The sequence below is a fragment of the Ornithorhynchus anatinus genome, chromosome 5 (genome assembly GCF_004115215.2).
Source record: "Ornithorhynchus anatinus isolate Pmale09 chromosome 5, mOrnAna1.pri.v4, whole genome shotgun sequence".
In the NCBI taxonomy this organism is placed as follows: Eukaryota; Metazoa; Chordata; class Mammalia; order Monotremata; family Ornithorhynchidae; genus Ornithorhynchus; species Ornithorhynchus anatinus.
The window spans coordinates 100629706-100644527 of NC_041732.1; the positions used below are offsets into that span (position 1 = coordinate 100629706).

Sequence of the window (14822 nt, forward strand, 5' to 3'; positions counted from 1 at the left end):
GAGCACTCGCCCCACCTTCAAAGCCTTCTTAAAAGCCCATCTCCTCCAGGAGGTCTTCCCCGACCAAGCCTTCACTTCCTCTTCTCCCACTCCCTCCCGGCACTTGGATTTGTACCTTTTACTCCCCCCTTTTCTCAGCCCCAAAGCACTTCATGTACATTTCTGTAATTTATTCATTTACATTATTGTCTGTCTCCCCCCCAGAGGGAAAACTCACCTTGGGCAAGGACTCACCTACTCTGTTACATCGTTCTCTCCCAGATGCTTAGTACAGTGCACTGCACACAGTAAGCGCTCAGTATCTTCAAATAATAATAATGTTGGTATTTGTTAAGCGCTTACTATGTGCAGAGCACTGTTCTAAGCGCTGGGGTGGACACAGGGGAATCAGGTTGTCCCACGTGGGGCTCACAGTCTTAATCCCCATTTGACAGATGAGGTAACTGAGGCACAGTGAAGTGACTTGCCCAAAGTCACACAGCTGACAAGTGGCAGAGCTGGGATTCGAACCCATGATCTCTGACTCCAAAGCCCGTGCTCTTTCCACATGCCGCTTCTCTAGGACGTCACCGTTCCCGAATCAACTGATCTGCTCCCCAAGTCTTCAGGTTGGAGTAGAGGGAAAGCAAGAGAGAAAGGAACTTTATAAAAATTGAGGTGTTTGGGAAGCGCTTACTATGTGCCGAGTGCTGTAATAAGCTCCGGGATGGATAGAGGATAATCAGGTTGGATAGAGTCCACGTTCCACACGTGGCCTAATGGAAAGAGTACAGACCTGAGAGTCAGAAGATCTGGGTTCTAATTTCGGCTCTGCCCCTTACCTGCTGTGTGACCTTAGTCATGGTACTTCATTTCTCTGCGCCTCTGCGAAATAGGGAGTCAGTGACCTGTACTCCTACAGAAGCAGCGTGGCTCAGTGGAAAGAGCCCGGGCTTGGGAGTCAGAGGTCATGGGTTCGAATTCCGGCTCTGCCCCTTGTCAGCTGTGTGACTGTGGGCAAGTCACTTCGCTTCTCGGTGCCTCGGTTACCTCATCTGTAAAATGGGGATTGAGACTGTGAGCCTCACACGGGACAATCTGATTACCCAGTATCCACCCCAGTGCTTAGAACAGTGCTCTGCACATAGTAAGCGCTTAACAAATACCAACATTATTTTTATTATTATTACTTGAAAATGTGAGCTCCATGTGGGACCTGATTATCTTGTTTCTACCTCAGTGTTTATTTCAGTGTTGGGCACACAGAAAGTACTTAAATACCATTACAAATATCATCATAAAAATAATCAAGCACTTAGCTCTGCACACAGTAAGCCCTGATAGATACAATTGAATGCATATTATTGCCTTCTCCTCCCTCTTCGTGACTTTCCAGAAGCTAAGCCAAAGTCCTGGGTTCCTGCCCAATGAAAGCAAATTGGAAAGCTAGATCATTATTCCCCTTTCAGGCACTGAGACCTCCCTCTACTCCATCACAGCAAGAATTATTTGCTCTGTTAAAGGAGTTAGAAGCCAGGCCGGGGATGAGTTTTCTGGCTTATTCCCACCCGGAGGGCGTCACGGTCTTATCCTCACTGAGGCCTCAGTAACCAATTCTTTCATCCCTTGATCCATCTCAACAGAATCCCGAGACGGTTTATGGAGGGAGAGTTCGGAGGGGCTAATCCTAGCTGGAGTCTGTGTCCCCGGGTGTGGAGCCGAGGGGGTTTTCCAATAACAGCGGTGCCTTTAAGCGCTTGCTATGGGCCAAGCACTGGATTAAGTGCTGGGATCGACACAAGGTAATCAGGATGGACACCATCCGTGTCCCTCACGGGACTCCCAGTTTAAGGGAGAGGGAGACTAGATATTGATCTAGTTGATTGTGGTTTGCCCTACATGATCAATCAGTATTGACCGCTATGTGTAGAGCATCATATTAAGTGTTTAACACTGTACTTAAAACTTAAATGATCTGAGCTATAAGTTTTCTGTTGGGTATCGTTTCTAAGCAATGAGAGGGGACGCCCATTTCCCAGCCGGGTAATGAAGGAATCACCTGATTGTTCAAGCTGTTGCCTTTTTTTTTAAAAAAAAAAAAAAAATCAATTTTTCATGGTATTTGTTAAGGGTTTACTACGTTCCAGGCACTGTACCAACCGAGCGCTGGGGCAGATCCAAGCTAATCAGATTGGACGCAGTCCTTGCCCCACATGGCGCTCCCGGTCTTAATCCCCATTTTACAGATGAGGAACTGAGGCCCAGAGAAGTGAAGGGACTTGACCGAGGTCATACAGCAGGCAAGTGGCAGAGCCGGGATTAGAACCCAGGTCCTTCTGTCTCCGTGGCCAGGGCTCTATCCACAAGGCCACGCTGTTTGAAGTTTCCCATGCCCCACGGAGGAGCACTTCCCTTCCGCTGCGGGCACCGCCCGGGATCGGAGACACGTGCTCGCATCTGGTTTGCATTTGAGGACGCCAAATCAAGGATCCGGCTTCGCCGCTCAAGGAGAAAACCAAACCATTTACAGCGGTCAAAATCAAGCCCCTATTTTTCGTCTCCGCTTGCGGCCATGTCGGATCACGCACGATGCCGCCGACGGAGATGCGTACCGTTCCAGGTTTTGCATCCAAAAGGCACCCCGGGTTCTCGGTGGAGATATGTCCCTCGCACACTTCTCACACACTTCGTGGGAGGAGCCCAAAACCCCAGCCAAACACACGTTCATTAGCTGAGCTGGTGGAGGCCCCGGCAGGGGGTTCGTCGTGGGCGGGGAATGTGTCTGTTTATTGCTGTTTTGGACTCTCCCAAATGCTTAGGACAGAGCCCCGCACACGGTAAACGCTCAATAAATACGATTGAATGAGTGGGTTCGGCGGCCTCGCCCGGAGGCCGGTGATCTACGGATCTTCCTCTACGATCTGGCTCTGTTCCTCCTGCCCAACCCTTTCTCGGTAGCAGAAAGAGCTTGTTCACTGTCCCAACTCTTTCTCTTGAGCAGTACCGTCGAGGCAAGGCCCCCCACAGCTCCCGGCCAGAGGATGGGACTCGTACCCTAACCATCAGTAAGTGGGAATGCGGAAGTGCGGACTGGGGGGGGGGCGGGGCATCCCAAAGGCCACTTAATAAGGAGAATAGTGGTATTTGTTAAGCGCTTACTGTGTGCCAGGCACTGTACTAAGCACTGGGCTGGAATCAAGCAGCTCGGATTGGACACGGTCCTTGCCCCACACGGGGCTCCCGGTCTCGATCCCCATTTTAGAGACGAGGTGACGGGCCCGGACTTGCCCAAGGTCACGGAGCAGACAAGTGGTGGAGTGGGATTAGAACCCACGACCTTCCGACTCCCAAGGCCGTGCTCTATCTTCCAGGCCCCCCTGCTTACAGCGGTACGGCTTGCTGGAAGGGAATAGGACAGCAGGACGGCAATGACGACGCTGGTATTTGTTAAGCGCTTACTATATGCCAAGCACCGTTCTAGGCACTGGGGAAGATACAAGGTAAGGAGGTTGTCCCACATGAGGCTCACAGTCTTAATCCCCATTTAAGAGATGAGCTAACTGAGGCTCAGAGAAGTTCAGCGACTCGCCCAAAGTCACACAGCAGACAAGTGGCGGAGCCGGGATTAGAACCGATGGCCTCTGACTCCCAAGCCCGAGTTCTTTCCGCTAAGCCACGCTGCTTCTCCAGGGATCTACCCGAAACTGGTCGCGGAAAGGAGGTTTCGAAGGAAGGGAAGAGTCTCTGAAGCGACGGCGGCTTTTTCCCCAGCGGGAGAAAATAGCTGTTTTCTCCCACCTCCACCATTCCCCGGGGGGGTTGGAAGCCGTAAGCTCGTCGTGGGCAGGAAATGTGTCTGTTTATTGTTACACTGTGCTCTCCCAACCGCTTAGTACTCTGCACACAGGAAATGCTCAATAAATACAATCGAATGAATGAACGTTTGAGCCCGTTAGAAGACCCCTGGCTGGGGGGGAGGAAGAGGGGCAGGGGGACGGGGAGCTAGCGAGGCCAGGCCAAGAAGCAACTGGGTCTTCCCAACGCTCCCAAGATTGGGAAAGGGTGGTGGAGGACCGCCTGGGGGAGAAGCTCTGGGAGAAAAAGGCACTTTGGAGTTAAAAAACCACAGGGGACTGAGGCCGAGGCAGGGAATGCTCTGGACGAATTCGGATTGCTCGGCTGGGGTCACCAGACACCGGTGGGAGATGGGAGGGAAGCAGTCGATCGGTCCCGGGGGGGGAGGTGGTTGCCCCTTCTCTTCCTCCTCCTCCTCCTCCTCCTCCTCCGCCCTTCGACTCTGAGACGGCCGGCCGGAAGATCCAGGGCCCCGTCAGCCCAACGGCTCCGGAGAGTCGACGGGATATATATTCGAGGTCCAAAAGTCCCCCCCGCCCCCGGCCGCCGTCGTGGCCGTCTTCAGAGCCCAGTTAGACCGGGGGCGGACGGGTGGGGTAGAGGAAGACGCCGCTGAACGTGGAGAAGATCTCGTCCGCGTCCGTGTGGGCCAGTTTCCCCCCGGTCACGACGACGTTGACCTGGTCGCCCTCTTTCAAGGAGACGACGAGGTGGAAGGTCCCGCTGCCCCCACAGAGAACCTCGGCGCCGGGGGGCCGGTGGTATTCCAGCAGTTCCCGCCGGTAGCCGGCCGTGTGCAGCTGAGCCACGTTGACGTTGGACACGGACAGGACGGCTTCTACGTACTCGCCTCTCTCCGGGGTCAGGATGGCGGACAGCAGGTAGCGGCCTGCGTACGGAGCGGTGAAGATCCCTGGCGAGGAGAGACAGAAGGAGGTGGGCCGTTAATTTTTTTTTTCTTATGGTGCTGTGTTCTCCGTGTGCCAGGCACCGCTCTGAGCACTGGGGTAGGTAACAATAACAATAACAACACTAATTCCGGTATTTGTTAAGCGCTTACTGAACTAAGCGCTGGGGTGGATGTAAGCAAATCGAGTTGGACACGGTCCCTGCCCCCGTGGGGCCGACAGTCTCAATCCCCACTTTACAGATGAGGTCACTGAGGCCCAGAGAAGTGAAGTGATTTGCCCAAGGTCACACAGCAGACTCAAGACGCCAGGCACTGTCCTAAGCACTGGGGTAGATACAAGATAATTTTACCGTTTTACAAATGGTGTAACTGAGGCCCAGAGAATAATAATAATGTTGGTATTTGTTAAGCGCTTACTATGTGCAGAGCACTGTTCTAAGCGCTGCGGGAGATATAGGGTAATCAGGTTGTCCCACGTGGGGCTCACAGTCTTCGTCCCCATTTTACAGGTGAGGTAACTGAGGCCCAGAGAAGTGAAGTGACTTGCCCACACTCACACAGCTGACAAGTGGCAGAGCCTGGATTAGAACCCATGACCTCTGACTCCCCAGCCCGGGCTCTTTCCACTGAGCCACGCTGTTTCTCTAATAATAATAATAAGGGTAATAATAATGGTATTTGGTAAGCACTTACTATGTGCCAGGCCCTGTTCTAAGCGCTGGGGTAGATATTTATTGCCATTGTTCTTGTCTGTCCGTCTCCCCCGATCAGACCGTAAGCCCGTCAAACGGCGGGGACCGTCTCTATCTGTTGCCGACTTGTTCATTCCAAGCGCTTAGTACGGTGCTCTGCACATAGTAAGCGCTCAATAAATACTATTGAATGAAAGACACTTGGGTTGGACACAGTCCCTGTCCCACACAGGGCTCACAGACTTAATCCCCATTTTCCAGATGAGGGAAGTGAGGCCCAGAGAAGTGAAGTGACTTGCCCAAGATCACACAAAAGACACGTGGCAGAGCCGGGATTAGAACCCCAGATCCTTCTGACTCCCGGGCCCCGGTGCTCCAGCCATTACACCACGAGGATGGGGATCGGGAGGCAGGCCGGCCTGGGTCCCGGCCCAGATGGAGTCGGGCCGAGTCCGGCGGGATAGAGGCCCCGGGGCCGGCCAGAGAGCGAGCCCCTGCCCACCCCGCCCCTCGCTTCTCCTCTGGCTTCGGCCCCTCCTTCCCAGTCTGCCCGATCCCCACGGAAGGACAGACGGACGGAAGGCAGGATTGCCTAATGGCTAGAGCCCGGGCCTGGGAGTCAGAAGGTCATAGGTTCTAATCCCGGCTCCACCGCTCGTCTGCTGTGTGACCTCGGGCAAATCACTTCTCTTCCCTGGGCTTCAGTTCCCTCATCTGGAAAACGGAGAATGAGCCAGGGAGCCCCTCGTGAGACGGGGACTACGTCCAGCTCGATCTGCTTGCATCCACCCCAGCGCTCGCTACACTGCCAACGCTTAATAAATACCACGATTAACGCTCCGGGCCCGTCTGTGGAGAAGCTGGCTCTCTGACTCTCTTTCCTTCCCGCCCCCCGGGCCCCGTTAAAAAGGAAACAGATAAGGGAGGGTGTCTTTCCCGCGTCCCGTTCGGTGTCCGGCCCCCGCCGCCGTGTCCGTTGGCTGCGTGTCCGGGAACGAGGGAATTCTCCCGGGAATGTCGCGGGGCGGGGAGGCCGGGGGAGGCCTGGAAACAAACGTGGCTGAGCCCCAACGATGAGACAGCAGGCTCACTCTGCTGCTGATCTCACGACCAGAAAATGCTCCCGCTTCTGGCTTCCCAGTCTGGGATCGGGGGCAGGATCGCCGTTTTCGAACGGCAGAGTCCCGGCCCGCACGAGGGGCGCCATTCTACTCTTTCAGACCCTCCCCGGCCCCTCCTTCGGGGTCCCCCAAATCCTTCTCCTCCCGGAGGTTCAGCCTCCCACCCTGAACGTGGTTTCAAGTGCTCAGTACTGCCTGCTGCTGCGGGGTCGGTGCTTAATGACGGTCAAGGGTTCTAACCCCGGCTCCTCCACTTGTCTGCCGTGTGACCTTGGGCAAGTCACTTTACTTCTCTGGGCCTCAGTTATCTCATCTGGAAAATGGGGATTCAGACTGTGAGCCCTCTGTGGGACAGGGACTGTATCCAACCACATTACCTCATATCTACCTCAGTGCTTAGAACTGTGCCTGGGACGCAGTAAGTCCTTAACAAATACAACTGTTATTATTATCACGTAACTCCTCTGGGCCTCAGTTCCTTCATCTGTAAAATGGGGATTGAGAGTGTGAGCCCCACGTGGGACAGGGACTGTGTCCAACCCCAGCGCTCAGTACAGTGCCTGGCACATAGTAAGCCCTTAACAAATACCATAATAGTAATAATGATCCCAGGGTGGCCCGGACGGCCAGGGCACTTGGGGATTCGGGAAGGGGGTCGGGAGGGAGAGCGGGATGAGCGAGTGAACGTCACTTAGTGAGGGAGGGGCCCTGTGTCCCCGGTCCCGTGGCCCTTTACCTGTTCTGGGGTTGTAGAAGTCTCCGTCGTTTACGAGCACTTTGTTGAAGAGGACCACCCCCGCTTCACTGGGGAACGGTTTCTGGGTCAGACCGGCCGAGAAGGACACCAGAGATGAGGCCAGAGGGTCTGAAACAGAGAATGGGGGCGGCGGGAGGAGACGGGGGATGGGGAAGGAGAGTCCGCTGAGGAAGTGAAACTCGTGGGCACTGACGTCCTGGGTGAGGCTGGACCTCCTCCCTGCCCCTAAACCGCTGCGATGTGGTCGGGGGGGGGGGCGGGGGGGGAAGGAAACCGCGGTGGGAAATATTGGGAAATACCCGCCCGGCGGGGAAACGGGGGGAACCGTCTGGAGTCCTTGGCCCAGCCCCATTTTGGTTTTCTGGGGTGCCCGGGCCTGACCCGGCGCCCCCAGCCGGCTTTCGGGCTGGTCTGGGTCCCGAGATGCTGCCGTTTTACCTTCGACCGATGGCCAGAGGAAGGATGGCGACACACTACCTGCTGCTCCCCGCTAGACTGGACGTATATTGTCCTCTCCCATGCGCTTAGTACAGTGCTCTGCACACAGTCGGTACTCAATAAATACGACTGAATGAACGATTGAATGAACCATTGATCGATTGACATCTGTCTCCCCCTCTAGACTGGAAGCTCATTTTGGCCAAAACACGTATGTATCTACCAATTCCATTTTATTGTAATCTCCCACGCGCTTAGACAGAGCTCTGCACACAGTAAGTGCTCAATAAATATCGCCAATTGATTTTATTTATCTGTTGAGTGCTGGGCGCAGAGCACTGTACTAAGCGCTTGGGAGAGTACAACACACCAACAAAACACATTCCCTGCCCACCACGAGCTTACAGTCTAGACGATGGAAGCGGTGTGAGCCGGGCGGTCTCCGCTTCCAGAATTTTCCTCTCCGAGGAAGTCACTCACAAAGGGAAGACGGGCCAGAGCGACCGCCGGGGAATTCGGCCCGAAGTCGGAAAAGAGGATCCCCACACAGCCACAGCCCTTTATGTCCGTAGCTCTCATTTATTCATTTCTATTAATGTCTCTCTCCCCCTCTAGACTGTAAGCCCGTTGAGGGCAGGGAATGGGTCAGTGTGGGTATTGTACTCTCCCAAGTAGTATAGTGTTCTGCTCTTTTTGCAGAGAAAGCGCTCGATAAATACCGTCGACTGACTGACCGATACTACGCTCTGCCACTTTTCAGCTGTGTGACTTTGGGCAATTCACTTCACTTCTCTGTGCCTCAGTTCCCTCATCTAGTGCTCTGCACATAGTAAGCGCTCGATAAATACGATCGAATGAATGTAAAATGGGGGCTGAGACTGCGAACCCCATGTGGGACAACCCGATGACCTCGTATCCACCCCAGTGCTTAGAACAGTGCAAGGCACATCGTAAGCCCTTCACAAATACCATTATTATTAGTATTATTATTATTACTAAGCACTTGGGAGAGTACAATAGAATGATAAGCAGGCGTGTTTCCTGTCCTCAACGAGCTTACAGTCTAGAAGGGGAAGCAGACGGTAATAGAAATCGATAAATGATAGATATGGATATTTAAGTGCTGAGGGGCAGGGAGGGGGGATGAATCAGAGGTCCTGGGTTCGACTCCCACCTCTCCCACTTGTCAGCTGTGTGACTGTAGGCAAGTCACTTAACTTCTCTGTGCCTCAGTTACCTCATCTGTAAAATGGGGATTAACTGTGAGCCTCACGTGGGACGACCTGATTACCCTTTATCTTCCCCAGCGCTTAGAACAGTGCTCTGCACACAGTAAGCGCTTAACAAATACCAAAATTATTATCAAGGGAGTAAGTCAGGACGATGCAGAAGAGAGCGGGAGAAGAGAGAGACGGGCCGGAGCTACCACAGGGGAATTCGGCTCCAAGTCGGAAACGAGGACACCCCAGAGGAGCAGGGGAGCGGCCTAGGGCCGGGGCCGTCATTCAGTCAATCCATCGCATTTATTGAGCGCTGACTGTGTGCGGAGCACTGGACTTCGTGCTTGGAAGAGTCCATTGTAACAATACAACAGACACATTCCCTGCCCACAACGAGCTTCCGCTCTAGAAGGAGGCCTGGAGGAGGAGGAGGAGGATTGCTGGACTCACCCAAAGACTTTCAAAGTCCGTCGGTCAGCCAGGCAGTCAGTCGGGTTTATTGAGCGCTTACTACGTGCAGGGCACTGAACTGAACACTTGGGAGAGTACAATAGAACAATAAACAGATGGAAAATTCCCTAGGTCTGGGATGAGTCCTCCTCCCCTGGCCGGGACTCCTGGGTCCCTCAGGGTGAGGCAGGAAACTGGACGCACCTGGCAGGGTCCCCGTCCTAAACTCAACCACCCCCAGACCTCGGGGATCGAGGTGATTACCTGCTGGATCGTCCCGAGCAGATGGTTTGGGGTAGCCTATAGAGGGGAAAAAAAAGCATACGTCAAACTCATATGTCTTTCCCCCCGCCTAAATCCCCACCCCGCCCCCGGGGGTAGCTGCCACCCCGGGAACGGCCAATCCGGTGCCACCTGCCTAAGCCTGCTGGAGCCGCCGGTACCAGTGTGGGGACCTGGGTTCTAATCCTGACTCAGCCTCTTGCCTGCTGTGTGACTTCAGACAAGTCACTTAATGTCTCTGTGCTTCAGTTTCCCCACCTGTAAAATGGGGATTCAGTGTTAAGAAAAAGTGCAGATTTATCCCCAAAACGGGCAGCTCTAGGTTCTAATCCCAACTTCTGCCATTTTGCGGCATGACCTTAGGAAGTCACTTTATTTCTCTATGCCTCAGTTACCTCATCTGTAAAATGGGGATTAGGCCTGTAGGGGTCCATGAGGGGCATGGACTGTGTCCAACCTGATTAGCTTGTATCCACCCCAGCGTTTAGTACATTTCCTAGCATAGAGCACAGGCCTAGAAGGCAGAAGGATCTGGTTCGAATCCCAGCTCTGCCACTTGTCTGCTGGGTGGCCTTGGACAAGTCACTTAACTTCCCTGTGTCTCAGTTCCCTCATCTGTAAAATGGGGATTAAGAAAGTTATCCCCCTGTGGGACAGGGACTGTGTCCAACTCGATTTCCTCGTATCCATCCCAGTGCTTAGTCCGGGGTCTACCACAGAGCCCTTCCCGCTTCACTGAGCTCTCCTGGGCCGGACAAGGGCGACGCGGCCGTCGGCCCCGGCTCACCTGGGGGTCCGGCGTAGCCTTCGGAGCTGGGGACGGGCCTCTGGCCCTGCTGGCCATCCACGCTGTCGGGCAGGCCTCTTCCCCGCACCAGCATCCTGCCGGGTGGCCCGGCTTCCCCAGTTTCTAGAATCCAGGCCCCGGAGCCGGGTGGGCCGGGCCGGGCGGGCAGTCCCGGGGAGGCTGGGCGGGCGGGCCGGCGCTCACCCGGGGGCAGAGGCCGGGCCTCCCCGGGCGCGGAGGGCGGCGGCGGAGTCCCCGGTTGGGCCGGCCGCCCGGCAGGCTCCGGGGCCAAGGGGTCTCGGGGCTGGCCGGACCGCGCAGGGTGGGCTGGACGAGGAGGGCTCCCGGGCCGGGGCGGCTGCGGGGGTCCCGGGGCTCTTTCCTCTGGTGTGCCGAGAGGGAGAGAGGGAGACAGAGAGAAACAGATTTACAACACATCTGGCTGGACCCCGTTTCGCTGGCCCTTCCCACCCCCAACCCAGCGTGGCCCAGCGGAAAGAGCCTGGGAGCCCGAAGGACCTGAGTTCTAATCCCGGCACCGCCACTTGTCAGCTGCGTGATCGTGGGCAAGTCGCCCCACTTCTCTGGGCCTCAGTACCTCGTTTGGAAAACAGGGATGAAGACTGTGAGTCCCGTGTGAGACAGGGTCTGTATCAAACCCAATTTGCTTGCATTCCCCCCCCAGCATTCAGTATAATGTCTGGCAGGTAGTAAGCGCTCAACACATACCGCAGTTATCACTGTCATTATTACTATTATTATCGAGCAATCTATCGATTGACTTGGAAAGAAAGCAGTAGATAAGGTCCATTACAAATCAGCATCCAACTGAGCAGCGCTCCTGCTCTGAGGAAACCGACTCACACGGCCATTTGCTTGGCCCCGGTCCATTTTTCATCACCCAGGCTCCAGCCCGCCGGGGCAACGGCACGGAGGCCAACTGCAGCTTGGCTCTGGCTAATGCCGCGGCATGGCCTAATTCATTACAAACCCGTTCCTACTTCAAGAAACAGAGTTCCTCGAAACAGAGTTCAGAGCCGGTGAAACCTGAAGGAAAGTATCCGCCAAAATGAAGGTTCTCTTCTCTAAAGGGGCGGTCTGGACCGGGGTCCCCCAGATCGTGGGAGGGTCAGAGTGGAAATGAAGCAGCGGGGCCTGGGAATCAGAGGATCTGGGGTCTAATCCCGGTCTGCCACGTGTCTGCTGTGTAACCTTGGGCAAGTCATTTCCCTTCTCTGGGCCTCAGTTAACCTCATCTGGACAATGGGGATTTTTCCATTTTCCCCACAGTACTTACATACAAATCTGTAATTTATAATAATAATAATAATGATGGCATGTGTTAAGTGCTTACTATGTGCCCAGCACTGTTCTAAACACTGGGGGAGATACAAGGTAATCAGGTTGTCCCACTTGGGGCTCACAGTCTTAATCCCCATTTTACAGATGAGGTAGCTGAAGCACAGAGAAGTAAATGACTTGCCCAAAGTCACACAGCTGACAAGTGGCAGAGCTGGGATTAGAACCCATGACCTCTGACTCCCAAGCCTGTGCTCTTTTCACTGAAGCACACTGCTTCTCTATGGGTAGGGAATGTCACCGTTTATTGTTGAATTGTTCTTTCCCCAGCACTTAGTATAGTGGTCTGCACACAGCAAGCACTTAATAAATACGATTGAATGAATGAATTAATTTATTGATAAATTATAATAACAATAATGGTATTTGGTAAGCGCTTACTATGTGCGAAGCACTATTCTAAGCATATGGGTTGATACAAGGTAATCAGGTTGTCCCACGTGGGGCTCACCTTCTTAATCCTCATTTTACAGATAAGGGAACTGAGGCACAGAGAAGTTAAATGACTTGCCCAAAGTCACACAGGTGACAAGTGGCAGAGCTGGGATTAGAACCCACAACCTATGACTCTCTTTCCCCCTCTAAACCGTAAGCTCAATGTGGGCAGGGAATGTGTCTGTTTATTGTTATACTGTATTCTCCCAAGTGCTTAGGACAGTGCTTTGCACACGGTAAATGCTCAATAAATACAACTAAACGAGTGGAAGGAATTAAGACAGAGCCCCACAAAGGACATAGACTGTGTCCAATCTTGTTATCTTGTATCTACCACAGCGCTTAGTACCGTTCCTGGCACATAGTAAGTGCTTAACAGATACCATAAAAGAAAATAGGGGGGCAGAATGTCCACAGTGAGGTAAATTCAGTCCAGAAGGGTCACAGACAAAGTATCTTAAAGACCTGGCATGCTGGTTTGGCAAAAATTTCTTCAGGACTGATCAGGCCTACAGGTCATCAGAACTCTCCTCCTGACATTTCAGTAGGAAAAAAAAAGGATTAAATGGTTCTAGTGAATCAGAAGGCAAATTAATCCCTAACAGGGATTTCTGGCAAGAAAGAGGAAAAAGCTCTTTAAAATAGAACACTTTTTGGCTTCCCAATAGTTGGTGTGTCACAGTGGGCTAGGAAAAGGGCCAGGGTCTGCCAGTCAGAGGAATAAAACTGGAAGTTCCTTGTAGGCAAGGAAAGTATCTCTCAACTACATTATATTGGACTCTCTCAAGTGCTTAGAACAGTGTTCTGCACACAGTGAGTGCTCGATAAATGCCACTGATTCATTTGATTGATTGATTGATCGATTGATAGGGGTCCTGGATACCTAATCCCAACTCGGCCATATGCTTACTTTATGATCTTGAGCAAGTCACTTCATTCACTCATTCGTTCAGTCATATTTATTGAGCGCTTACTGTGTGCAGAGCACTGGACTGAGCACTTAACTTCTCTGTGCTTGTCTCCTCATCTGTAAAATAAGTCACTGTTTATTGTTATATTGCACTTCCCCAAGAGACTAGTACAGTGCTCTGCACTCGGTACGCGCTCAATAGAGACGACTGAACGAATGAACGAAAATACCTGTTCTACGTCCCTCTTAAACTGTGAGCCTTGTGTGGGCCAGGGACTGTGCTTGACTTTATTATACCATACCTACCCCAGTGTTTAGCACAGTGCTTAACAAATACTATTATCCTTATTATTATGGTTACTCTTTTTTTTCCATAGGGGTTCAGAGAGGTTGAATCTGGCCTTCCATGGTTGCAGCAGATAATACAGACACAGGTTGGGACAAGTACGGGGTCTGAACTGCTTCGATTTATCAACCACAGCACTTATGACAGTGCTTGGCACATAGTAAGTACTTAACAAATACCATATTTATAATTATTATTTCTTTCATAGGGATTTAGAGAGATTGAATCTGGCCTCATTCGGATGCAGCAGGTAATACAGACACACAAATGTGGAACATGGATAGCGTCTGAACCATCCTTTCCCGTCTCACAGGCCCACAACCTTGGTGTCATCCTTGCCTCCGCTCTCTCATTCACCCCACACATCCAACCCGGCACCAAAACCTGCCAGTCTCCCCTTCCCGACATCGCCAAGATCCGCCCTTTCCTCTCCATCCAAATGGCTACCTTGTTGGTACAATCACTCATCCTATCCCAACTGGATGACTGCATCAGCCTCCTTTCTGATCTCCCAACCTCCTGTCTCTCCCCACTTCAGTCCGTACGTCACTCTGCTGCCCAGATTATCTTTCTACAGAAACGTTCCGGACACGTCACCCCCTTTTCAAAAATCTCCAGGGGTTGTCTGTCAACCTTCGTATCAAACAAAAACTCCTCACTCTTGGCTTCAAAGCTTTCCGTCCCCTTGCCCCCTCCTACCTCACCGCCCTTCTCTCCTTCTACAATCAAACCCGCATACTCCGCTACGCTGCCGTCGCTAACTTCCTCACTGTGCCTCGTTCTCTCCTGTCCCGCCGTCGTCCCCGGCCCACATCCTACCTCTGGCCTGGAACGCCCTCCCTCCTCAAATCCGCCAAACAATCACACTTCCCCCCCTTCAAAGCCCTACAGAAGGCTCATCTCCTCCAGGAGGCCTTCCCAGACTAAGCCCCCCTTTTTCCTCAGCTCCCCCTCTCCCCACACCTCGCCCCAACTCGCTCCCTTTGCTCTACCTCCCCTCCCCGCCCCACAGCACTTGTGTATATTTGTACATATCTATAATTCTATTTATTTATATTAATGCCTGTTTTACTTGTTCTGATGTGTATAAATCTATAATTCTATTTATTTATATGGATACTATTAATGCCTGTTTACTCGTTTTGATGTCTGTCTCCCCCTCCTACACCGTGAGCCCGCTGTGGGCAGGGATTGTCCCTCTTTATTGTTGAATTGTACTTTCCAAGTGCTTAGTAAAGCGCGCTGCACACAGTAAGCGCTCAGTAAATAAGATTGAATAAA

At 52.8% G+C, this 14822-nt stretch overlaps 1 protein-coding gene across 1 annotated transcript in view; it reads right to left on the reverse strand.

Moving 5' to 3' along the window:
- Nucleotides 1-3850: 3850 nt before the first annotated feature.
- EMILIN2 (elastin microfibril interfacer 2) overlaps nucleotides 3851-14822 on the reverse strand; it is a 57070-nt gene continuing 46098 nt past the window's right edge. The window contains exons 5-8 of the mRNA XM_029065989.1: nucleotides 10492-10875; nucleotides 9687-9722; nucleotides 7294-7422; nucleotides 3851-4747 (exon numbers count right to left, since the gene is read on the reverse strand). Coding sequence (XP_028921822.1) covers nucleotides 4407-4747; nucleotides 7294-7422; nucleotides 9687-9722; nucleotides 10492-10875 — 890 coding nt within the window. The 3' untranslated portion in view covers nucleotides 3851-4406. The remainder of the gene's footprint in view (nucleotides 4748-7293; nucleotides 7423-9686; nucleotides 9723-10491; nucleotides 10876-14822) is intronic.